This window comes from Hemibagrus wyckioides, linkage group LG07 (genome assembly GCF_019097595.1).
Source record: "Hemibagrus wyckioides isolate EC202008001 linkage group LG07, SWU_Hwy_1.0, whole genome shotgun sequence".
In the NCBI taxonomy this organism is placed as follows: Eukaryota; Metazoa; Chordata; class Actinopteri; order Siluriformes; family Bagridae; genus Hemibagrus; species Hemibagrus wyckioides.
Window position 1 is genome coordinate 20623210 of NC_080716.1, and position 27588 is coordinate 20650797.

A 27588-nucleotide genomic window follows, 5' to 3' on the forward strand; every position below is an offset into this window, starting at 1 on the left:
ACTGCTGCACATATAGCTGTTGCGTTGTGTACAGCAGGTGTTCCTAAGCTCTAAAGATGGTTTATGCTTTTCCAAATTGAGTGTACCATGCTTGATGTTGTAACATCGTCTTTGTGAACACAAAGTAGTTACAAAATGCCTTTGCACAACAACTGTGATTGGGAAAATGTCTATTGTTAAACACACTATATAAATCCATTTTAAGTCAAACTGAATAGTCATTGGGTGACATAGCTTCTTACAATTCAAGTGTACAGAATATAGTCCTGAGCAGAGTCCTTGTTTCCTCCAGGTTCTCCAGTTTCCTCTCACCTCCCAAATACATGCACGTAGGTTGATTGTTTAATCTGAACTTCCCCAATTGATATTGTCCCCTGCAATGAACTGGCAACCCATTATGTATTGAGGTTAGTGTTTCTGGAATAGACTCTTATCCACCATGACCCTGACAAGCACAAGTTTACTGAAAATTAATGAATAGATTGTCATTTTTCCCACATGCTTCCTCATGCCAGTGTGGCTTAATAGAATATTAAAGACATAAAGCTATACTATGTGGCCAAATTTAGTGGACACCTGACCATCAGACCCATCTGTGATTCTTCCACAGTCTTTTGCCACAATTTGGAAACACACACATGTGTAGAATGTATTTGTATGGAGAAGAATTACAATTTCCCTTCACTGAAAGTCAGTGGTCCAAAGTTGTTCCAGCATGACAATGCTCCTGTGCATAAAGCAAACTTTTGGGGCTAAAAGGAAAAATCCCCACAATCACACTCCAAAATCTAGGTGAAACCTTAGCAAAAGATGGAACAGCTAAGGCCGGCAAAAATCTGGGCTGTTTAAAGAGCACATATTGATGTGATGGCCTTATAGTGTATTTCTGCACTGTTACCCTGACTAGTTCGAGGTAAAGTGACTTTTGCTTATTCTTTATATGCCCTAAGTAGCTTTTTTTGGTAAATGCAATCTCTACTACTACTTGTTTCATTGCCCTTGCAGTTCTTGTGTCTTTCAGTAGTCACTTTAAGTTCCATAAAAATGTGGATACTGTGTACACACAGACATGTTACTGGACAATATATATATATATATATATATATATATATATATATATATATATATATATATATATATATATATATATATATATATATAAATAAATAATTTTATTACAGCAGCCTACCCATTTCATAGTCTTTATCATTCCATACATGTCAGCTTTTCCTACATTTACATTTAGTAAATGCATAATACATTTAACACTCCTTTGCGTGCACCTATCTTTATTCTCTTTTCTCTTGAACAGCCAGGGACCTGGACCTTTAGCTCTGACTCTAATTAAAAAAGCAGTATCCACACACACTTAGGCACTACCTCAAAATGCTCCTTCATTTCCCTGACAGAAGAAAAATGATCTCTCTACTCCCTCAACAAATATATTCTTTTTTGGGGGGATATGAAAAGAGTGAAATCTATCATTGTATATTCACCACTATTAGATTGACAATCCTTAAGACGAAGTGCCAGAGAAGTGTCCATGACTCCAGCTACAGCACTGATCCAGGATAGAGAATAGCCAGAGGGAGAACATTTTGAGAAAGGCCATGTTACAAAATCTGAGAACTTTTGGAAAAGAATGTTGTGTTCCAGTCAGCTAGATATCTGCATTTAATAGGGATTGTGATATCTTCGCCCCTGCACTGTGGAAGTTGTTGGTGAGGTCACTGATTGTTGTGTTTTTGGTTTTATTTCATGGCTTTTAGAATATTTCAACTGCTGTTGTTTTCCTTTGCCCTGTTCAATGTCTGGTTGTTAGTAGACCAGTGGTCTCTGTCTTTTTCAGGACATTCCTAATTGTTGTATTGGCTATTCCCAATGTTAGTGTAATGACTCTGATCAATTTTACCTTTTTTCTCAGTTTCAAAACAACTTGCTTTTCTCCCATTGACTGATTTATGGTCTTCTCGTTGGTTTATCCTCTTTAACAAAAAATACAGACTTTACAGGCAAAACCCAGGGAACAAATGCAGCTCATCAGAGCTATTATCACAGCCGGGCGCCCCCGCGCTGTGCGGGGCTTGAACCCGGATCTCCGTGGTGGACCTAAATGGAGACAGACCAAGTCGCGGGATTCAAAAAAGCACTGCTTTATTTTCATAGACAGACAGACATGGGGAAGACTAAGGTAATCACATAGCATGTGAACGTGAACATGGACATGACTCTAACTCAAACATAATACATGAAACATAGAACAATCAACAATGACCGACAAAGACAGGTACACAAGGATCCCTATTAATAGGGTTAAACATTAAGGTTAAATGGGGAACAGGTGATACAACAGGATCGAGAAAATTGGGAAAGGCATGGCACACAATACACACAAAGAAGCAGGCTTCCAAGGTTCGCCTGTGATTTCCCGCTCTGTGCCGGGCAAGGAACTGTCCAGCTGTTCCTGACATAACCCCCTCTAAGGCACGGCTCCTGAAGCGCCCACATTAAAACTGGAAGACGCCCAGAGGTAGGCGGGATATGTAGTCCATGATAGAGGGGAGATGCAAGACGTGATGTAGTTCATGAATGCAGTCTATGACGATGCCCCAGGTCCCATTGGCAAGTTGATATCCAGCCCTGGGAAGAGATGGGAGGGAAGCGTCTTCCACCCGTGATGCTGAGCAACGCCCTACACGGAAACTCCATTGTGGAGCAGCATCCCCAGCTGGCAAGGTGGTGGAATCACGCTTCCAATGGGACTGGTAAAAAGGGGGTGCCCCACGAGGCATGGGATCAAGCAGCATCCTCCACGGAACTCCTTCGTGGGGCGGCATCCTCCACGGAACTTTGTTGCGGAGCGGCGTCCTCAACCTGGACAAGGATGGAGGCACCTCCCTGGGGAAACGGGGAAAAGAATCCACCTGCTCAATACAAAGCAGTTTCCAAGGCAGGTGGCTCGCCGGATGTCATCCACCGGATGTCATCCCCTGGATGTCATCCACCGGATGTCATCCACCGGATGTCCAGGGCTTTAGCCAGCAGACTGCAAATCCTTGCCGGAGACAGGAAGTAGCTGGGAATTCCACTGTGTCTTCTAAAACAAATTTTGTCACGTCCGGGCGCCCCCACCTTGTGCGGGGCTCAAACCTGGACCTCCGTGTTGGTGTGTGTGCTGGCACACCATGGAGACAGACCCAGCAGCGGGATTCAAAAAAGCAAAGAATTCAAAAAAGCAAAGAAGCAGGCTTCTCTGGGCCTGACAAGGAACTGTCCAGCTGTTCCTGACAGCTATTACTTGTTTAAACAATCAATCTAACAGGGCAAACCTGGGCAATGGCACAGGCTCAAGGATTTTGATCAAACAAAAAAGTGCCTTGTTCTAAATTGTATAACAATGTCTTTAGTGTATTCTAATACAAAGTATTTGTTCCAACAGGGAAATGAGCCAAAGCACTGAGCAAAAACTACAAAAGAATGGCTGCATATTTACCCAGACTTAAATTCACTAAAAAAATCTGAGGCAAAATGTGCAAAGTTGTATAAACACATCTAAGTCAATTGCTGCAAAAGAACAATTCTTATTGAGGGAGTGAATGCTTGAAATTTAAGAAGAGTTTAAGTTTTCTTTGTATTCTTCCTTACACTCTCAATGGAAGCACCAAAGACCTCTTGGTGTCACCACATGTCAGGTCAAAGTAAACCCAGCTCTTACACAAACGACATCTATTTAAGGAGCTTCTGAGGTTGAGTGGCTTCTAAAATAGAGGACAAGGCAGCAGATGACTGACAAAGAGAGCAGGGGAAATGGAGATAAGACAGCACATCACATCAGCCCTCGAGAATTCAACATCTGCGCAATGACGGCATAAGTCAGGAGTACACACCCTGACACACATGCACACACTCGAGAACTTTTTTCTTCCTGCTTTCCTCCGCAGCTATAAATAGCATGCAGTGCACAGTTGTTGCTAATTCCCTTATTGAGAGACTAGCAGAAAGGCAAATGGATGAGCACACACACATATACTCAGCTCTTATGTGATGCCTGACAGCTACAGGCTGGAATAGCTGCAAGGTTGCCAAGGCGACCCTGTCTTCTGCATCCTCCAACTTCTGCCTTCAATCTCAGCTTCCTAAACCTTCACTTCTCCCTCCCCTCTGTTTATCTCTCCCCCTAACTCTGTCTCTTCATTATCCACTTTGCTTCCCGGTCATTTTTCAATCCTTGATGGTTTGTTTCTTTATCATGCTGTCAAACTAACATTTTAACACAATCTGCACCCTCCCTATCTCTCTCTCTCTCTCCTGCTCTTTTGTTCTCTCTGTCTCTTACACAAACACATACAAGGAAAAATTGACCAATTATTGTATTTTCATTGCTCTTTGACCTTGTCTGACACTACTGGAATTTAACATCAATATACTAGAGACAGATAATAACCCAGTTTCTCAGATGCCCTGTTTGAATCTACCGTGAATTCTTTCTTCGACCCCTATGTGTGTGTGTGTGTGTGTGTGTGTGTGTGGTCTGATAGCTTCAAGCTGCTTTACTCTCTGTTCTGCAGCAGCACTCATCCCTGCAAAGTGAACAGGACCTGTACCGTCAGCTCTGATGCTCATTAAAAAGCACCGTTTGCACACAGTCAGGTGCTGCCGCAAAACGCTTCTTCATTTTGCTGTCAGAGAGAACAGCATCCAATTCCCTTTCTTTCAACTCTCCTACCTTTCTGACAAACACACTCTTCATCACTAATGCCCACCATCACCTCACTCCACAATATATATATATACAGATCAGATCAGGAAAATGACTGATTATTTTTGCACCAAAGCCATATATATCACATTTGTACTCCTGGTTATTTACATATTTAGTCACTTTTTTATCTAGACATTTTTATGCCCCCAGAGTCTGAGGCATCGATCTATGATAAAGTTTTTCTTTCTGTTTCGTGCATACAGATGCATTTTTTTTAAAAAGCATTGTAGAAACTTTCTTTAAGAAATGTTGGCATCATGATGTATGCTGTAATTGATCCCTGGCAATGTACAGCCAGTGAAAGACCAAGTACAGACTGCTGGCTAGCTATCACAGCTGAACTGCAACATTTAGCTAATTTGATACTAGAAAACAAGCCCCCCTCCAAAAGTATTGGAATGGCAATGCTAACTATTTCATTTGTTCCTATACACTGAAGACATTCAGTTCAGAGACAATAGATCAGAATTTAGCTTTCATTTCCTGATATTTGCATCTACATGTGCTAAACAACTAAGAACATGGCACCTTTAGTGGCAGACAACCCAATTATTAGGTGAGAAAATGTATAGTAACAGACAGACTCAAAGTAAATTAAAGTAAAAAACACTTATTAACATGTATATGGCTGTATCTCCCTTGCTAGCAATAACTGCATCAAGCCAGTGACCCACTGACCACCAAAATGCTGCATTTTTCTTTAGTGATGCTGTTCCAGGCTTGTACCACAGCTTCTTGTTTGTTCTGGGGGGTTATTCCATTCAGTCATTGCTTAATTAGGTTAAGGTCTGGTGATTGACCTGGTCAGTCTAAAACCTGCCACTTGTTTTCTCCTGATAAAGTCCTTAGTTGTGTTGCCAGTGTGATTTGTCTTGCTGTATGATGAAGTTCCTCCCAATTTGATTGGATGTACAGTATTTCTCTGTAAATTGGTAGACAAAATGTTCCTGTAGACTTCATTCTACTGCTTCCATCATGAGTTACACCATCAATAAAGATTACTGAGACAGTTCCAGAGGCAGCCATGCAAGCCCAAGCCATGACACTACTTCTGCCATGCTTGACAGATGAGCTTGTTTGTTTTGGGTCATGAGTAGATCCTTTCTTTCTTTGACCTTTCCATCATTTTGGTAGGGGATAATCTTTGTTCCAGAACTTTTGTAAATGCAATTGATTTTGCGATTCCAGTCTGGCCTTCTGACTTTTACTTCTGTTGAGTGATTTACATCTTCCTCTACATTTCTGCTCTCTAATTCGTCTTTAAACGGTGGATTCTTGTGTTGGTTTGTGTTTTTTCTTTCTTCACAGCTCTCACAATATTTCTGTCATCAACTGCTTTCTGTCATCAATCTACTTCCCATGGTCAACCTGTTCGATGTCTTGTTGTTAGAACACCAGCAGTTTCTTTCATTTGTTTCTTTTGGTTGTTGGTGAGGTTGGTTCTTTCTTCATAGTTCTCAGTTTCCCTCTTTTGTCAGCTTCAAAATGGCTTGCTTTTCTCCTATTAACAGCTCTCTGGTCTCGATGCTGGTTTATCCATTATTAACAACAAATGCAGTCACAGGCAAAACCTAGGACTCGTTCAGGAGACATTCAAGCTATTACTTGATTAATCAGTCTAACATGGAAAACATGTTCCAATATCTTTGATCAATTGAAAAAAAAAAAAAGAGTAGGATCAAAGCTGGCATGTTCTAAGTTGTTTTACACATATTCATGTAAATATCAGGAAATTAATATGAATATTAATCTCATATCCAAAGGTCTTTAGCATATATCAAAAACAAAAGAATGAATCTTGTTGTTCCAATACTTTTGGAGGGGACTGTATTTTTTTTCCCCCTTTATTACTGTTTTGCATTTGCTCGTAGGTTTGCTCATAAATTCTACTCTGTATAATGTGATACGTATGGTGAATTGTAAAAATGCCTTTGATCTGATATATCACAAACTGCTAATTCCCAAAAGAAAAGTCAGGGGTATATTATATAATGTAATGCACCTTCATATATTGTTCAAATGTGATTGCATATTGTTTTCAATTTTTTCCACATGTGAACAACATGTGATTGCATGTAAAATATTTTTCCCTTGATTTGTCCAGTAATCTGATTTGTAGGTTCCACTATCCACTAAACATCAAACTAAACTTTTAGGCTTCCAAAAAAACCACAGCATTCAATCAACAGGCTTATTGTCTGAAATACTTCCATAGCAGCAAACTATTATGTGTAGAGCAGTGATTTAGCTGCAAAGGTTAGTGATCAGCCAATTATCAGCTAATTATCAAGCCCCTGTTGAAGTGAATTACATAAATGTGTGAGATAAAAGCAGGTTTGGGCACAGTCAAGGACATAACACTCATTATAGGAAAAAGATAGCAGAAGAAAGGAGGCTGAGCAGCAGCTAAGGACTTGCATGAGGCTAGGAATTAAACAGAAGGCTTTGAATGAAGAATCGTCAGTGAGCTGGTGAATATTGCAGCGGCCAGCACTCGGAGAATTGATTGCAGCGAGATGTATGAGAGGACATGCTGTGGGCAGCAGGGTGAGCCAATCGTTCCCATAGACACTGACTGATGGGGATCTGAACACACATGGCTGCAGCACATGGACTAATACATGAAGGTCTCACGCTCCAGCTCACACACATGCATACACAAACAGGTTACACGTTTAAGATCATTGGAAAGCATATCATTCACAGTAAGTAAGTCTTACAAGATGTTAAGTGCCCTATTTGGTGCTGAAATAAGGTGTGCATGACTATACTTTTAAAGTATGGCTTGGATGTCTAGAATAAATTGGCTGGATTAAGTGGAATTTAGAGATTTAGGAAGATGCACATGGACTGATTTGGATAGCGTTAAAGCTTAAAGAAGTCACTGATTTGCTACACTGTGACACGTTGTGATGAAGAAAACAGAAAAAGAGAGAAGAGCAAGTGAGAGGAGAAAGAGAGGGAGGAAGGAGGAGTTCGGCAAAGCTAGAAACTGCTGTTGGTGTTGACAGGCAAGAAAATAAAACAACCATTTTCACACCAGGGGTGTTTCTATGAAAACTCACACACCTACTCAAGCACACTCTGTGGAGCCCCAGCGGAGTTTCAGTTGCATGTTGATGTGTCACACTGTATTATCTCGACATTTAATCCACTGTGGGTATGTGTCTGCATGCTGTTACACCCTAGACTGTGCATACTCCTTATTATTCCAGGAGTTGACTCTGATATAAGCAGGTTTTAATACCAAAAGACTTCATAAGAAGGAAAAATAAGAACAGTTGCACTGAGAACTTTACCATTTCACACCAAGAAAAAAAGGTCAAAAACAGTGGTGCGTGACCAGACCAGAGAACTGAAGAGAAAATTTATGCCAAAATTGATGTCACCTGGTGGGTGAAGAGGAAGTGTTAATTGCAAAAGAATAAAAAGCAAACAAAAAAAAAAACAAAATCCCGAGCTCACAAATCAGCAGCTCAGAGTTCCTTTTGGTTTTGTGATCTTTGAAACCCCAAAATGGAATGAAACAAAGGATTGACAGATAGATCTCACTTTGCTCAGCCTTCAGTCATTTCAGATATTAATTCCTGTTTCGATTTCCTGTGCATTGAGATGAGTGTGTGCTCCAAGACCGATTTCGCTTTGCACTGATCGTTCTGTATTTTCGGACTGGTATTAACCAGATCTTGACTCACCTTCCAAGTGACGTGTGGGAAAAAAAGAATGGAATGAGATCAGGATTATGTTTCTCTTTCGCAGATGGATTGAGAGTAATACCAGTACCATGTATCAGCACCATAGCCTTGCTGAAATCTGTGTAGTCTCCTTTCAACTTACAGTATGTTTAATATGTAAAATGTAATTAATTAGGACCAGTTTTGCAGTCAAATTGTGTACAAATCTAAAAATCTGTATTTGTAGAAGTGATGTTTGGTTTAAAAAAAAAAGAGCTTTGGAGTTTGTGCCCAGTGTGAATTCTGCATGTCATCAGGTCACTCTCTAACTTCGGACAGTTGTAAAAAAGCATTGCATTACATGTCATATTGTGTATGATTGTGTATGTGACAAATAAAATTTGAAGTTGAACTCAGCAACATTAGCTTTAGTTTTACACACAACCTTTCCATGCCTGGTGACCCCAAGTGTGTGTATGTGTGTGTGTGTGTGTGTGTGTGTTTCAAATGCAGCAGACATGATGTCAAATGTTTTCAAAAGAATATTCAGTTGCATAAGAAGAAAAAGTAAAGGCCAGATTAAAACAGCTAAAAAACAAAAAAACTAAATCGAAAGGAAGGCCTTTTATTTAAAAAAAACAAAAAAAAAAAACTGAAGACCCCTTATAACCTTTTAATTCAGACCACATGGACACCCTGTCCAATGTACTGAGCATTGTGTTGCAGGTGGAGACAAAAGACGAAAAAAAAGGAGGAAAAAAGATGTGATGTGTTTAGTGTATTGTCTCCTGAAAAATCAAAATTCAGCAAAAAGATGCTGAGCTCTCATACGTTACACTCTGACCAACAACTGTGTGTGCTGTGCCTTTGTGTACAGTAGCTGTGAAAAATGAATCATTATTAATGCATGGTATAAAGTATAATTGCTTTAAAGTAAAAGATCATTTTAAATGTAATTTTTAAAATTCTGTTTTGAAATAACTAATACTAACTAATAATTCTTAATTCCTATTAATGAACGCTTAATTAATTAACAATTTATATTTAGAAATATATAAGATCTATCTATCTATCTATCTATCTATCTATCTATCTATCTATCTATCTATCTATCTATCTATCTATCTATCTAGTGTACAGTGCTAAATGTGTTAGCTCACCGTCCTCGGTGGGCACGTAGACGTTCAGATAGAGGCAGTCCTCACTCTGGTTCTGAATGTAAGTAGCAGCCACATCCAGGCTGTCAGTGAACCACACAGGTAGCATTATCTCAGGGAGCACGCCGTGGAGGTTCTGTGGGCACACGGGTGCGAACTGAGTAGCGTTGCGCACTTCAGGCCATGAGCCAGGTGCCTCTGGGGGCTGAAACCTCCGGTCTCCGATGGGTGGTGTGGCATAGGGCACACCTAGATACTGCTCCACAGGGCCCAATATCTCATTATTCAGTTCCTTTTTGAGTCCACGCAACTTTCCATAATTGGTGCTGACAACTGGGTTTTTGACACTGGGTTCAGAGCGCTGACACGCACCCAGAGACAGCCACAGTGCTAGGCACAGGACATAAACATAGCTGAGAGTGTCCAGTCTGCAGGCACAGCCCGAGTCCTGCTTGCACCAGCGTGGTGGGCGCATGACTGCTTTTGGCATTTCTGCTTTTTTATCCTTCAAATCAAGAAGGTGGTAGGTGAAGTGATTATCCAGTAAGACGGCGCCAGGATAGAGTGTAAGAGGTGTTATCTTTTTTAGGTAGACAAGATGCTGTGGACAGAAAGGACAGGAATAAGGGGTCAGGTGAACAGAAGGGACAGGGAGGAGAACAAAGACGAGGGCGTAGTGCTGCCAGGGGTGATCTCAGCCCTGGCAGGTTGCTGTGATGTGGCAAAGGTCAAAGGGGAAAAGTCTGTTACGTTCCATTGCCCGGCACTGTCCTCATAGGGTTGGTCACACAGGCAATCACGCTTGGAAGTCCTGTAGAAGAGAAAGAGAGAGTAAAAAAAGTCAGACCTTTCTAGCTAGGAGAAAATGTTACTGGAACATTCAGCAAGAAGGTCAGACTTTAACATTACAACAATGACATTCCTGCAGTGGTTTATTTCAACCTAGCTCACATGTTCACAAGGTTCAAAAAAATGAACATTATACAATTCATTAGTGTTCGAATATTCCAGTAACCAAAATTTTCCAATGTTGCTATAACCTTAGATAAAATCCTCCTCAGACAACCCAGATTTAAACAATCTTTGAACCAAAAGATTCTAGAACCGTTCTAGTACATCTCCCTTTAAGTTTAGGTAGAAAGATATCAACTCATTTACTAATGACAAATGACAATAGCAACGTGATGGATGTAGTATGTCTGGATATTATTCCTACTGCACACATACACTGATCAGTGCATACTGTATCAGCTGCCAAACAGTAGGTACTGAAATGAACACAGTAGGTCATAAACCGAAGGAAGTAGGTACTGAATCAAATGTAGCAGGACTGAATCAAATACAGTAGGTCCTGAATCAAATACAGTAGGTCCGAAATCAAATGCAGTAGGTACTGAATCGAATGCAACAGGTTCTGAATCAAATTAAACTGGTCCTAAATCAAACGCAGCAGGTACTGACTCAAAAACAGCAGGTACTAAATTGAATGTAGCAGGTCCTGAATCGAATGCAGCAGGTCCTGAATCGAATGCAGTACGTCCTGAATCAAAGCCAGTGGGTACTGAATTGAATGCAGTAGCTGATAAACCGAAGTAAGTATGTACTGAATCAAATGCAGCAGATACTGAAACGAATTAAGTAGGTCATGAATTGAATGCAGCAGGTCCTGAATCAAATGCAGCATTTACTGAATTGAATGCATCTTAACTGAATCAAATACAGTAGGTCCTGAATCAAATACAATAGGTTTTGAATCAAATACAGTAGGTCCCGAATCAAATGCCGTAGGTACTGAATCGAATGCAACAGGTCCTGAATCAAATGCAGTAGGTACTGAATGAAATGCAACAGGTCCTGAATCAAATGCAGTAGGTACTGAATTGAATGCAACAGGTACTGAATCGAATGCAACTGGACGTGAATTGAATGCAACAGGTACTGAATCGAATGCAGGTGGACATGAATCGAATGCAACAGGTACTGAATCAAATGCACGCTGGACGTGAATCAAATGCAGCAGGTACTGAATCGAATGCCGCAGGTACTGAATCAAATGCAGTAGGTCCTGAATTGAATGCAGCAGGTCATGAATCAAATGCAGCATGTCCTGAATCAAAGGCAATGTGTACTGAATTGAATGCAGTATGTACTGAATCAAATACAGTAGGTCATGAATCAAATCAAATGCAGCAGGTGCTGTCGCAGTACACGATCCCGGACGATCACATAATGCGCAGATACAGAAACAGTCTTAAGTATAGTAATTGTACATTGTTATTTTCTGCCTCTGTAGGAAGTTAATACTGCAGAAACAAACTCCTGGGAGAAGAAAATGAGTAATTTTATAACAAACTAATCAACACTGAGCCATTTTTCTTAAAGGCTAGACATCAGAAAATGTATGCCAAGTGACATTTTCAGAGCATACTCCACAAAACGTGGCTGTAGAAACAGTTTTCTGCTCTGTGGCACTACTGAATTATGAATGGGCTGGGATTTGTTGAGAAACAGCACTTTTAAACTGATGATAAAGCTTTTTCACGGCTCAGTCAGTCAGTTATGTCTAACAAAGGTTAGTCCATTGTACACACTGAAACAGTTGGAGTATGTGAAGGAAACAATGTAAGGAGATGAAGCCTAATTAAGAACATAAACAAATTCATCATGTACTGAGAGCTCCTTCTTTGTTCTTTAAACGCCTCTGATTGTATGAGTGATGATGGATGAATCAACGGGTTTTATATGCATTTCCTCTGGAGTTAGTAGTTAGCTGTTGGTGAGCGAGCAGCTGTTCCTAGTGAGCATTTCTAAACCACACACACACACACACACATATGTGCACATTTAGAAGAGCACAGTCCCGGGAAACATAAACATATCCAAAGCCAGTGAGAATCAATAGAATGAAATAGGAGAGCAAGCAATATTATCACGTTGTCATCATCATTATCATCATCATCATCATTTTTCGTTATTACCACAGAAACCATCAGCAGTCTGAAGATACTCCTCTGCCTAGTTTGTCCTGCTTTATTGCTTTATCACTGTCATATAATGGTCTAATGCTTCTGTTGCTGCTCTTGATTACATTGCCAGGCTGTTTTGAGGTATTCGAAACACACAGAGTGATATTCATTTATTTAATTATTTTTTTACAGTGAAAGGACAGGAACACTAATGCATGTCATTTAAACAGAAATTGGTGTGATCCTTCCTTTATTTATGTTTTTTCCCACTTTTATCATTCTATAACTCACAAGGCTTTTATTTTTATCAAACCTCCCCACTAACATTTCCCAACTCTGATTTTTCTCAGTCTGATGGGCTGTGTGTCTGTGATGTGAGAAAACAACTAAAAGGCTTCTCTGGTTTAAACGTAACCCTCATGTAGTGTTCAGGTCAAACTTTATATTTATACAAGTGTTTTGTGTTCTTTGTAAATCTTTCACATTTGCAGATTAATTTCTGAGAGCTGCATTTTATAGCCAGTGACTGCAATAATCTATGGTTTCTCGTGCTTCAATAGTTGTTCAGGTTAAAATAATGAACATGAATTAAAACATTGTTCCTTTTCTATTTATTTATTCTAGATTTATGCCAACAAGCATAAATTTATTATTCTTTATTGTAATATATCACAAAATGAAATGACACTTATGATACTTAATAAAGTGATCTAGTAGATTACATTGGATTCAACTTGATTGTCTTTGTGCAAAATACATGAACGAAGCCAAATTAGTGAAGTTAGCATCTAATCAGAAGTGCATAAGTGGCATATTTACAATAAATGACGATATACAGCTATTGGTGAAATGTACAGGGGAATAGATGTGCAGAAGGTGCAGTAGGTATTGTAAATAGAGATATTTGTGATCTATATTCAGTATATATAGTAATTACAAACATTAATCACAAATGTTTTATATATATATATATATATATATATATATATATATATATATATATATATATATATATATATATATATATATATTGCCTTTATTTTGGATTGAAATAAATATGATATGTGTAAATGACTTTCATGTATTTCCTGTAATGCTTTTTAGACCACAGTAATGCCCCAGGTCAATTTGACATGAATAGTACCAAATGTAAACAAACGCAGATAGACCAAGATCTGTATTCAAAGTTGTCAAATACAAGTACATAAGTAACAGCAATATTTACATGAGGAGACTCATATTCAGAGATGGTTTATACACCTCTGTATACACCTTACTTGAGTAGAAGTGTGGGCGAATGATTTTTATTTATTTATTTTTCCAATATTGTATAAATCACTGCCTTTAAAAACCAGCCTTTAAGCCAGAAAAAGCCTGGGAGAGAAAATGCAGATTGAAGAAGGAATTAGCATTATTTTTCTGTGCTGTCAAGTGTAACACAATGCAACAAAAGCAAGAGACAAGCATTGAGGTAAACATTGGAGTAGGAGAATAGGAGACTAATATATTGCAAAGCAACTGCTGAATGAATAGTCCAAGTTGTAATTATCACACTAAGCACTGCAAATGTGATTTCATTTAACCAATCAAACCATCTACACTGATTAGCTTCTTAAATAGCACTTGATCCAGCACATCCTATTATTTTACTATCATATCTATAATTATCATATCTATAATTATATTTTATATTGGCCTGAGATTATAACTGTTTTTAGTGTAGTTGTCATAATTTCAGCATGGCATATTGTTGTTACATCAAACAGTAGTGCTAGACTTAATACTTAATCTCCTCACTTGAGCCCATTTTGCAAAAGAAGAAAAAATATGCTTAAGGTCAAGGACAGATTCATAACTGAGGCAGGCTTTTGTGCAGTCCTCATGCAACACTCTGAATAGTATGCAAGTCTGTAGTTATGTCTGAGGTCTGAATACAGATGTCTGCAATTTCAGTATTAAACTGTCAAAAATGAGAACTTCAGGTAATCCTTACCAAACCGAAGAAAGAACTGGTATTGAGTGCCAACACATAACATAAGAGTTAGCTTAGCAAGTGAGCTGAGATTGTTTTGAACATAATGAATCTCTGTTAAAGACAGATAGCAAAACTTGGATTGCAGTATTTTAGTCCCACCTTCCCACACAGCCCAAACTTCTGTCCAACCTTATAATTATTTGTATAATTATACAACCTTACAATTATTTTAAGTTTTTACACAGACAAAACTATAACATGAACATGAAATCCATTTTGGTTTTATGACTCAAAATGTATATTGCAGAATTTACACACTTTATTCTATTCAGCAGATTATTAATTACCAGCCATTTTTGATTGGATGGGAATTTGATTCCTGTTTTTATAACTAAAATGTTGGTTGTTTATTTCCAAATCAGTTGTATTATTACTGCATTATTAGGCATTGTGTGTATATGTAAACAGTCAAATGTCTGAGAGTAAAGCACCTGAGATCAGACACCTGTATCAACTCGATCAAATACAGATTGTTCGATTCCAAGATGATCTGGAATCAGCCTTCTTACTCATTAAGGATTACATCAGGCAAATGAGACTGCCTCCTTTCTGATTATGAGCCAGTGTAACACAGTTCTTAATCACACTCTGGGCCTCTCTTAAAGCAGCTGACGCTTGTGCCCTGTAGGCAGCCTAAAGCAGGCACAGACTGGGCACAGCACGGGCATGCAGCTGGCACCGGCTCCATCGCCGCAGGACACTCAGGTTATTTGGGTCTTAATTGCTTAATTGGCATTGTTACAAGGCCTAATTGGGCTGTAGTGGGCACACTGTGAAACATGAGGGGGTGGCAGAAAGTGATGAATGGCTGGAATAAATAAGACAAAGAGGAGAAATGTCTCCATAAATTTGCACACATACATGTATATACAGTACTCACACACACACACACACACAAAGGCTTTATACTGTGTGGGGGGGAGTAAATTGGAGAACTGTCATTATGCCCAGATCAAGTAGATAATTTGAAGTGTGAGAGCAGGTGGTCCATTGTGTGCAGGTGGATGTGTGTATGTGGATATGTGTGGCAAAGGGCCCCTGCTTTTGAGGTTTCCCACTAGCATGGGAGATGGCAGTGTGTGATTATGTTTTCATAAGTGTGTATTTGTGTGTGCGTGTGAGACTGCTCATCAATAGCAAGGCTGCCGACGGCTAGGTCAAACTTCAGGTTCACATTTTTTTCTCTTCTATTCATTTCTCTCTCTCTCTCTCTCCCAGAAGATTAAACTAAGAGTCGATCAGGGCCCTGCTGAGCCAAAAGCGATAGAGCAAACAGATGGATAGAGAGACAGCGGTCACTGTGGGAAAAACAAGTAAGAGTGAAACAGTATTGCCAACAATTGCATCCTGAGTGTTCTCGCTCCTTGTTGCCGGACACAGTTCAGCAAAGTCATGACTGGGAAAGTCAGACAGTAAATCTTAACTCTGCCAAATTTAGGCAAAGGAACAGAGAAAGAGAAAAAAGTGTTTGGGATTCTGATGACAGATAGGCCTTAACTAGAGAGAAAAAGAGAGAAAAATGGTCTATTCTACATGTTATGAGAATTCGGTGATGTGGAAAAAAATTTACCTGCCAAGATGCCAATTTATTTCAAAGGCAAAGGATGTGGAACGAAAAAGGTATGTGCTTCAGAACTAACAGCTTCTCTTATGTGGTTCTGTAAATATGACTTTCCAACCCTAATGTTGCTTGTGAAAGTCCCTACAAACTGTATTTATATGTAGGAGCCTTTCAGACCATTTTGCTTTCTGAGTTTTTTGATATCTGAGAACCTGTCACCCACCATTGCCTTTTCATCAGGACACTGAAAAGGATGGTTTTAGTTGTAAATTACATTTATGGCATTTGGGTGACGCTCAACTCCAGAGCAATGCTCAGTTGTCTACTTGGAAAGCATATGCTGTTGCACGTCAATCCAAGGATAAACTCAGAAAAATACTAATGCACTTCCAGTGACAGGCGTCAGTGATGATTCATTATTTTTTTTTTTAAATCAGAATTTTATGTACATCTGTAGTCGTTTTTATGTGGGAACTTTATTCCATCATCTGAAGCCGACACATAACAGTCTTGAGACTCGATGGTGGCTGGATGATCTGCACCATGCATGTGTCTTAAAAGGCTTGGGGTTTGACCCCAAGTCATCAGCTTGGCTGGGCTGGTCCAGTTGTGGCTTCATAGGCAAGCTGTAGTGGTGAGAACAGTAAGTAAATGTAGTGGTGAGAACAGCAGTGAAATAATGGGTGAATTTAGAAAGACTGAAGACTAGTTGGATGGAAAGGTAAAATTACACAATAAGAGGAACTGTCATCAACAAAAACAGATGAGTCAAGAGTGAGTGATATACTCGAATGCATAGAGTTCATAATTCATAAGTGTTGTCTTAGAAGTAAAGCTCAACAGATAACATGTCTCATGTTGTATCTTTTTGCTCTGAAAATCTACAATTAAATAAATAACATAACTTATAAGTCACTTTTGTCTAACTCGTTTAACATTGTAAGCAGCAGAAAGTCACAGTAGTGAGCTAACAGAATACCCAACATGCCTTTCTGAGACAGAGAAAGACAGACAGACAGAGAGAGAGAGAGACAGACAGACAGACAGAAGGAGATGGTGCTGTGAGTTCAAATCCCAGATGTAAGCAAGGCCATTAACAGTCAGGTGCTCCTGACTGGCTTTGCTCTGACCCTCACTTCCTTTAAGCAATTAGACATTTTATCAGAATCTGAGAGGGCGGTGCAATGACAAAGAGACACACACACTTTGGGAAATGGAGGTCACAGACCACCAGAGCACAAAATTGGGAACAATATACCCTGAAGAGTTAAAGTCAAATATTTACAGGGCTTTAACGTGGGCCGGGTGCTTCTTTCTCCCATTGAGGTCACGCTAGCACTAGAGAGCACAGAGCTAATGAGACAGCACACACTAATCATTATACTCCCATACTAGCTGTGTGTGTGTGTGTGTTTGAGCCTTCATTAATCTAAGTGTATCTGTGTGTGCTTGTGAGGCTGGACAGGCAGAAAAATGTGTCACAGGCCTGTTAAAATACAACAACTACAAAGAAGAGAGGTGGCTAAGGAGCTGTCAGGATGGAGAGGAGAGGACAGAGGAGAGGAACCTGTAAGACTGAGAAGAGAAAAAATCCACATGGACATGTGCCAGAATGTTGCTCTGTGTTAAAATTGTGTTAATTGTGTTTTTACTTATTCCATATGCTGCTATTTTTATAAAGCATACAACCTTGGGGTAGTTCTGGACATCCAACTATTTTTCTCTGCTCACAGTGCTATCCTGACTCAGTCATGCAGGTTTCTCTTTTACAACAAGAGGATCTGACCATTTCTGCCCACATAGCCCCAGGTCTTTGTTCAGTCTTTTGTCATCTTAAGACTGGACTACTGCAGCACACCTCTGGCAGGTCTCTCCCTGCACACCACCTGACCCTTTCAACTGATCCAGAAAGCAGTAGTAGTCTTGCTTTCAACCTCCCCAAGTTCTTCCACACCACTCCTCTGCTACTTTCCCTTTACTAGCTCCCTGTATCTGCCTGCTCCAGATTTAAAACACAGAATAAATTTGCTCGGGCTGTCCAGGGAACTGAAGACTGACCTCTTCACCATGCACTTCCATCCATCCATTTTCTGTACCGCTTATCCTTGACAGAGTCACAGGGATCCTGGAGCATATCCCAGGGGACTAGGGGTACAAGGTGGTGGACACACTGGATGGATACCAGTCCATTGCAACCGTTCACACACTACAGACAATTTAGACATGCCAGTCATCTTACAGAAATGTCTTTGGACTGGGGGAGGAAACTGGAGTACAGAAGAACATGCAAACGTCCGTATGTTACTAGATTAAGGGTGTCTATTAGATTTTAAAGGTAAATTTCACTGTATTTGTGTATTTGGACTATTAGCCATGAATGTGATATTTAATCTCATCGAGACGCACCTGAATAAATACTCAGAGTTGCCAGAGTTTTAACTAAATTTAACATGTCTACATTTTTTTAATTAACTCACATAAATAAAACACCAGCACACAATTATCCCAAACATTCTGAGTGAATTGGCTCACTGTCAGTGAACTGACCCTGAAGATTATTTGAATAAACGTCTGAACAGGTCTTTTTAAATTGGATTGTGGGACTTTTTTTTAATACTTCTGAACAAAATAAAATGAGGTAGAATAATAAAGTAAGATTCTATTTTTGTGTTTTGTGTGTTTTTTTCGTGTGTGTAACTCAGAGGCAAGCCAGCCTAATTGACTAAAGTATAAAGTAAAACCAGGATTTTCAAAAAATCTTCTTAGAACAGTAATGAAGCGCCTCTCCTTGACTTTGCACTGCTTGATAAACGAGACAGAGGAAAGAGATGAAAGGATGGGTGAAAGGCTCAACGGGAAGATGAGAAAAAGCAGGACTGAGTCATGTATCATGAATTTCAGACATATCGCAGTGATAAGGTCATGAGATAAATGATCTGTGGTGTGTTTTGGGTTATAGCTAGGTGTGAGGCGGTATGTAGGTAATGTTCTTTTTCTTCTTTCTCTTTTATTCTCGTAGTCATTTTTTTTCTCCCTCTGCTTTTCTCTTTTCTCCTTCATCCAATCTCACCTTCCCCTCCCTCTTCTTTTCCTCTGCTGTTCAGCCTAGAATGAGTAGAATCCTGATAGTATGTAAATTCTGTCCTGCACATGTTTCATGAGTGAACTGCTCTGGAGGATCAAATAGAGCAGCCATTTTTTTAAACACATATTTAACTGACTTCTACAAGCAGAAGTGCACAGAGGCTTCCGCTCCTCTGACCTTGACTTTCACATGACCTTCATCTCCTCTCTTTTTGCCCTCTCCTTACCTTCTTCCCTGTTCAGTCCCATGAGAAAGAAAGAAACTAGATGTACAGCAGACCATAGTGCACATTTCCTCCCACGCACAGTCACAGCCTACGGCTATATGTGTGTGCAGGTTTATATAGTGTCTCAGTTCCTGCAACCTGAATTCAGTAGACACATCCAGACCAGGTCCTGCGCTGTCTTTCTAGCAAGCAAACAGATTCTGGCTGTGGCGAGCATCGGAATGGCAGCGCCGCGTCCGTGTAGTTGTGTGTCTCATTAAAATGAAATGCCTTGAATGTGAAACAATCTCTCCCCCACTCTCTCCTCCAAACAAGAAGAGCTGTGGCAACTTTACTGGTCCACTGGGTGTACACGACTCACTCAACAATCCCCAAATCAAGAGCAGCACTGAATAATCTCTCTCTCTCTCTCTCTCTCTCTCTCTCTCTGTCCTTCTTTTCTCTCCTAGTCCCTTCCAGCAGTGTTTGCCAGCTTACAGCCATTCCTCTATGAAACCACAACTGGTACGTTTTCACCTCACACATCACACCTTTTCTGTCCAACACACTATTTACATAACATATTTCTACTTTCTTTGGCCAAGCCAGCATAATGGCCTCAGCTCACAGTGATTATAATGTAGCACAGATGCTCAGGAAGAGGACACTGTGTGTGGAACTGAGGCAGAAGAACCACTAGGACACTACACTAATCTGTAACAGAATTCCTAATACATGCCAAAGCTGTGTCTGATTGTGCGGTATAATCTTAAATGATAAAATATACACAGGGCTTGGAAGAGAGACACACCATCAGCAGATTTTTGGGCTCATTTCAAGCTGAGGTTCGGTGAACACCCAAGATACCTTGCACTGAATGATACTTTGTCCTAAAAATGTAGCTTATGTTCAAGTATAAAAATATAATTGCGTTCCATGTTGTAATTGCAAATTAAAAACAAAAGGAATAGAAATAGTTACATGTGGCACTTCATGCTTTTCTTGTTAACTCATATACCACTACATACCTTGTAGTTTTGTATTTGCGTTTGTAAATTAGCTTATTAACAAAATTAGACTCAATTTGAACATGGTTAGTTCTAACATGGAGATATTAGTTATTATAATCATTTCCTGGTGTACACCTGAGATTTGAAAATAATTTTTCAATGGCCTGTGAAAATTAATAAAGACTGGTAATTTACATCATTCAAATCATCTCAATGATCAATCACAGAACTAACAAGTAGAACTCAATGGTAACTGTATGGGTTCCCTAGTCCTACTTATTCCTAATTTGTTTCCCTTAACATCTGTAACATACAGGAAGAAGGCTATTAAAGATAAACTATTTCAGATATTTGACCTTGCTGTGACTTTGACCCTGTTTGGATCACTTCCAAAATCTAATCTAAGTTAATATGCTGGGTCCACTGATAAGTCCATATAAATCCCATAAACATTCAACATTCACTAACATGAATGCACAGATGGACAAACAAAGACAGACTAACAACCCGAAATCCATCACTGGAGGCTGTGGTTAAAAAAAAATGTTGATAATGTTTAAAATGACGGATAAAATAAAGATCTACATTCAGAGATTTTAGGTACATTAATGTGTAGCACAGATATAGACTAAAAACATGTGACCTACTAATGCTCAAGTGCAAGTCTGCAGTCACAAGCCCTACAAAAAGCACTTATAGTAAAGTTTAAAACAATCACTTTGTATTAAACTGAACTGTATGTAGTATGCTACACTTCTGATGTGATGACACATGGAAAAGATTTGATCAGCAAGACAAAGACATTGACAGTGAACTTCAGAAAAAAAGCAGAAGAGGAGCTTTAACCACCGTAGGATCAACTGGACCTCAGTAGAGAGAGTGGACAGTTTGCAATACCTCTGTGTTCACATCACGCAGGACCTGTCATGGTCCTGTCACTTTACCACCATGGTGCAGGAGGCCTGTCAGTGTCTTTACCACCTTAGGCACTTTAGACTGCCGACTAAGGTGCTAAGGAACTTTGAGAGAAACCTGACAGGAAGCATCACAGCCTGGTTTGGAAACAAGCACCAAACAGGATAGAAAAGCTGTCCAGAGGACGATGCAATCAGCTGAGCAAACCATCCATACTGAGCTCCCTGACCCGCAATCTATCTACAGCAAGGGCTGCTGGACCAAGTCCAAGAAGATAGTGAAGGACCACAGCCATCTAAACAATGGGCTCCTCTTTCTGTTGCGATCAGGGAAGTGCTCCCGCTCACTGGGGAAAGAGAATGAAGTGAGCTTCTTCCCACATGCCATCATCCCTCATACAGCACAACACACAGGACAAAAGTCACTATTCAGCTGGATATAAAACTGTACACATTCTGTACTCATTCAGTCATTCTGTTTCTGCCACTGATCTGTATTCATGTTCTATTTTTATGACACTTCTATTTAAAAAAACTCTTTCACTGCATGTCACTGTGTATGGTCGTGTATGTATAATAAAACCTGAATTTGAGATACTCTCATACCTGTGATTCATCCAGAGATCGTTATCCTGTGTAAATTAGTTAGTACTTAGTTACCACAGATGTCTTCCAGGAAGATTAACTAACATACAGTACATTTCCTGTCTGCACAAAATGGAAGCAGTGGGGAGAAGCTTTCACTGCTTAGTTCATTAATAATTTACATAAATGTCAGTGATTGTGTGACAGGAGAGCACTTCGGTTTCTGCTACAAAAAAATGACAGTAAAGTGAATTTCGAAATGGCTGTTATTTTCCACTCCTACAGAAAACGAGTCTCTGAAGGATGTAGGCCTCAGAGCAGGACTTACACACAAGTCAAATCCTCAACTAATGACTGAGACCTTCATGGGCTGAATTTGATGTGTTAGATATCAGGAACACACAGCTGTCTCTGGCTGAGTTTGACAGCCAGATGTATTAAGACGTGTTGTGATGTTATGTGCCTTAAATCTGTCTCCGTCACACACACACACACACACACAGAATATTATCCTGAGATTTATGAGAAGCTTATCATTCGGGAATGTAATTTTTTCTGTCTTATGTCTTGAATATGATTCAGTAATTCAGCATTCAGTCATTTTAATAAGCAGATACAAGAGCTCTATTTTTAGATTGAATTAAGTTCTGTTTTTTTGTGAACATTTTCTGAAATAGTTATTATTATTATTATTATTATTATTATTATTATTATTATTATATTAACATTTAATTTAATCAAATTGAGTAGTCAACCAACTGCCAGTTCAGCTCTTTTTGTTTTATGAAGTTAGATAATTTAGTTTAAGCTAATGAGCCTAATTAACAATATAACATGAGATATAATTTGTGCTAGCTATTATTGAGGTCTGTTTTCTCTGAAGCTGCTTCACATAAGCAGAAAGTAAAAAAAATATAAATAAATGAAAAAGCAAGTAAAGGCAACACTGAACATGGGTAACTGTGTGCAAACAGAATTAACAGTTCTGAATTACAGAAAATGTAATGGAGAAAAAATATAACTCATTTTCTCCCTTTGCTGCCATTTTTCTAAAAGTTTAAGTTTAAAATGTTAGAATGAAGAGCTTGAGCAAACGCTACCCCATGCTAGCTTTACTAATGATAGAATTACAAAGACTAGCATCACTAAACTTGATCTGCTTTCTGACATGCTAATGGCATAATGGAAAGCCTTAAATCCTAATTTATAATTACGCTCGGGCCAGCTAGCTCCTCGTAAACTCTTATTCACCTTACTCTACTAGAAGGTAGGGTTTGGTTGGCCACAGCTAACTGATCAGACGTGGTCGGCTGAAGGAAGTGCTTTGCTCTGCTTAGTTTTAGGGATAAAGTATATGCTTTTCGGGGTGAAAAAATACTGAGAATTTATACTTCAAATAGTTGGTTAATGGACATGAAAGCATCCAGCCAAAAATGTACTTGAGTGAAAATAAAATTGTTGTATTAAATTGTATACAACTCTTTGCTAAATCCTTATTTAAGTATTTTACTGACACATGAGCAGGATTGCTCATCCTCAAGTTCCACATTGTGGCTTGGTGGCTTATCCATCTTCAAACACACACACACAAACAGCTATAGTGTTAGCAACATTGTGTAGAATGTGAAGGTCAAAGAAGATGACAAATTGATTACTTCATCAATGGATCCCTCTACACTGATGATTGGGTGTTAAAGTGAAATGATTGAATGAACAGCAAATTCAACTGATATACAGCTTATAATCATTGGCTGGATGAGTGAAGGTGAGACCTTTGAGTTGAAGGTCTAAAGTTAAATGTATGGGGTTTTTTTTGGAAAGGTTTGAATCCAGTAAGCAAATGTACCAAAATTATACTTAACCTCCTAAGACCTAAGCTTGCATTTTAGATTTCTTCTACCTATTTGGGGTTAGGAGGAACCAATAAATATAATAATCAGATATTATCTTTGAACATAAAGCCACTTCTTTTTGTGTACAATAGGTTCCAGTTCCAGTGCACACAACCAAAAATGTGATGTCCTCATATGAGGACGCCAGGTTGCAGGAGGTTAATATAAAAAAAAGTAATGTAACAAAGTACAATTGTTCAAGTATTTTTCTACCCTGGTCCTGGTACTTTGAATTAAAATATTTCTATTTTCCAGACTTTTACACTAAGGTCACTATATCACTTTGTTTTAGTTAACAGCAGATTTGACAGCATGCATTCATCTTTACAACTGTACAACACTCCAGTGGGCACTGATACGCTCAGAACATATGCACACATCAGGATGCCTGATCTGATTACTCTCACTGGTGATTAAAAATGTCTTCCCAGAAAAGCAAGTGATTCTAAAGAGCACAGTGAAACTAGGGGTTTTTACTGTGAGAATGGTTTAGGCATGGTGGATAGGAAAACAAGCAGCTTTGCGTATGGAGAAGTGCTTACAAATCCCCATAGCCTGTGGGATCCAATGCATGCTACAATCATGACTGTGTACTGGGCTTAGTATATAAATCACAGCTCTAATCCACCACACACACACACACACACACACAAATGCCGATTCACATACATTTTTCAATAGTTATCCCATCCTGATCCAGGTGAAATGTGTCTTCTGAACTGACATCTATAGTGCAAACGTTGTGAGAATAACAGAACAGGAGCAAAGTGCAGCGCAATGCTATAAATATTCATCACAAGATTATACCTATCTGCACAGTACCCACAGAACTACAGAAGCAGCATCAGGAAGCTGGAGGTAGATTATTGACAAACGTCTCTACCTATATGTGTTCCACAATATAATACGTTTGACTACAATCATCCAACAAGTGAAAACTTCTGTCTTGTTATTAGTTAAATGAATGTGCAACAAAATGTGTGAATAAACACAGATTGGGACTCATTTCAAACTGTTATGAGCGCATTTATTTGGAAATCATTTGCATTTCTACAAGAATTTGCATTTCTTTTGCATTGATACACTTTACCATTCTATAACATTCTTTATTCATATTCATCATTCCATTCATACCACATCACTGTACCATATACAGATCTAATCATTGCAATCCCCATATTCAGATACTACCCATTCTATACTTTAGCTATTTATGCTCCTATTGCAATTTTCCACCAGTTTCTCTATATGCCATATGTGCTCTATTTCATTGTATTATTTCCTATTGTATTTTATTTTTATTTTTTTTTTCATTAGTGTTGATTGGCCCTATTTTTTATGTCAAGGACAATCATGAAAAGCATTTAACTGCATGTTGTTCTGTGTATGATTGTATACAGTATATGTACAAGCTTATATATAGTATATGTATTATTATATAAACACGGATTAAAAGATGTTTCGTGAAAACTGTTGTTTCAATTCGATGTCTAGAAATACAGCAATCCAAAAAAGAAAGATATCAATGAAGACAGATAAGACTGACAAATCAATCAGGGCAAATATAATGCAGCTGAATAAAATCTAACACACTGGGTTCGAATGTTTCTGTGGTTGCTGTGCTGCTGGAAGTTTTAACACACTTAGCTGGTGCTCTTTTGCCATTTATTAATCATTTTGTCCTTTTCAGCTCTGAGAGCTTTGCCTTTTATGGAGTTTTGTGGACGTCTCTAAAAGCAAATCAGCTATATTTTGAGCTCGCTTTATAATTTACTGGTGATTAGCATTCATGAATACAATATACATGCGAGTATTACATAATAAGTGTTACTGAAACTTAAATATGTACATAAATCCGGTGGATTTAAATTTTTTCTTTTGGTTTGGCCTACGAAAAACTTTGCACAAACAATAAGCATCAAAATAATAACATCACTGCACTCAAGTAGCTGCATCTGCTGTAAGCTTTCAACCATTATTGCTTAAGTTAGCTTGTCAATAATAATGATACTCTAATATCTCTCTCCACATAGGACGGTCTAGACAGCGTACTGTAGTATAAGCTGGCTGACGGTGCAAAGTCCATGCGATATAAACCAACTTGAGCAGCAGCACACTGAATATCGATAACTGCACATTGCACCCTGAGGAACAATTCCTTAAAGTTGTTAAAGGATATAGTGCAGAAAATATTATTATGCTTTGGCATTAATCATGCTGCTGGTGCTGGGGGGACAGGTCGGTAGAGGGAGGGGTTTTTATTCAGTTTGGCCGAATGGTGAGGTGCCTGATGGAAACTGCTTGGCAGTCTGGCTCAGGCAATATGGTACTTTTGCCAGACAACAGGAGGCACAAAGCAGCAGCAATGCCAGGAACATTTTGTAGCAGGTGCTTTGAGGTAGCTGAAATATCTAGAGCAGGGTCTCTAGTGTGAAGCAGTTGTAAGGAAAAAAATAGTAAATTAGCCTAAGACACTACACAGATACACCAAAACAGACATGGCCATAAACTGTATTTTTTCTTATCCAGGATTTTGTTTAAATCCATGAAACGATAATGGACATGAATCTTTATCTTTTGTATCCTTTCTCATGTATTAGTCCATCCTTAGCTAACTTCCGAATGAAATGTGGTTTGGTTTGGCTCAGATGTACACTGCACTTAATTAAAGAAGACAAAAAGGAAACAAAAAAAATGCTGATGGCTGAAATTATACACTTATTGATTGGTGATTGGTGATACATCGACCAAGAAACTGGAACAAGCTTTTGGCAAGTGCCTATAGAAGTGGCAGAAATCAGCTTAACACAGTGCAACTAGTTTAAAACGTGTCTAACCCGTACCATGAAATTTATTTCCTCGGTCTAGATATTCAGATCACATCAACTCTGTGACAATACAGCTTTGTCTCTTGACTCAGCTTGTGTGACAGCTCAAATCTAGAAAATAAGCCTCACAAATTTTTCATCTGTCTTCATTTGTTGCTGTGATTAACCAGAAAGCACTGAAAGGGTTGGGTGCTGCCAATGAAGTGACCATGAAGCTAATGATTCAACAGATAAAACAATATGGTCACAAAAAGTAAACAATATGAACAATGTTTAGTTGATCTTTTAGCAGGTTGTTCTTTCTGTATAAATTATAGCAAGCAGCAGACATATTTCATGGGTTTCTGCAGCCCACACACACACCCAACACCCCCACACTGGCAAAGGGATGGGCACGATACTCCATAACACTGTAGACCTTACAGAAAAAAAGGGTGGAATAAATTCTTCTCTTCTCAGTATGGCTGTATCAGAGAAAGCCTGTGTTTTTGCACTGATGGATGACCAGAGCAGTCCTGATATCACCCTCTTTTAGAAAATATTAAGGACAAGATGGGGCACAGTGAAATTACCCACCTGACTCTCCCAATCTAAATTCATTTTAACACGGGGAAGATAGTGAGACTCCACACAAGATAATTAGATGGTTTCATCGCTGCCATCTTTCTGATTGCTATAAGCTGATATGAACAAGCAAGATGGCATATTTAGGCTTTTCTCTCATTTTTATTACTTCCCCACAGAGACATTCTCAAACAAATGGCTAAATTAGATTAACCTCTCTCTCTCTCTCTCTCTCTCTCTCTCTCTGTCTCACACACACACACACACACACAGACCTGTGTCACAGGCAACATACAATTCATTATGCAGCTGTGAAAATTTAATTAACACACACTACACCCAAGCATCTA

General features: G+C 39.0%; 1 protein-coding gene across 3 annotated transcripts in view; it reads right to left on the minus strand.

Annotated features, from left to right (window-relative positions):
* The window catches only part of LOC131356666 (neuroligin-2-like), a 157985-nt gene that overhangs the window by 77491 nt on the left and 52906 nt on the right, over positions 1-27588 (minus strand). For 2 of the 3 annotated variants that reach the window (XM_058395818.1, XM_058395817.1), the window contains exon 2: positions 9597-10404. The exons of the other annotated variant lie outside the window; for it this stretch is intronic. In XM_058395818.1, the coding sequence (XP_058251801.1) occupies positions 9597-10083 (487 nt within the window). In that variant the 5' untranslated portion in view covers positions 10084-10404. The remainder of the gene's footprint in view (positions 1-9596; positions 10405-27588) is intronic. 3 annotated transcript variants of the gene reach the window in all.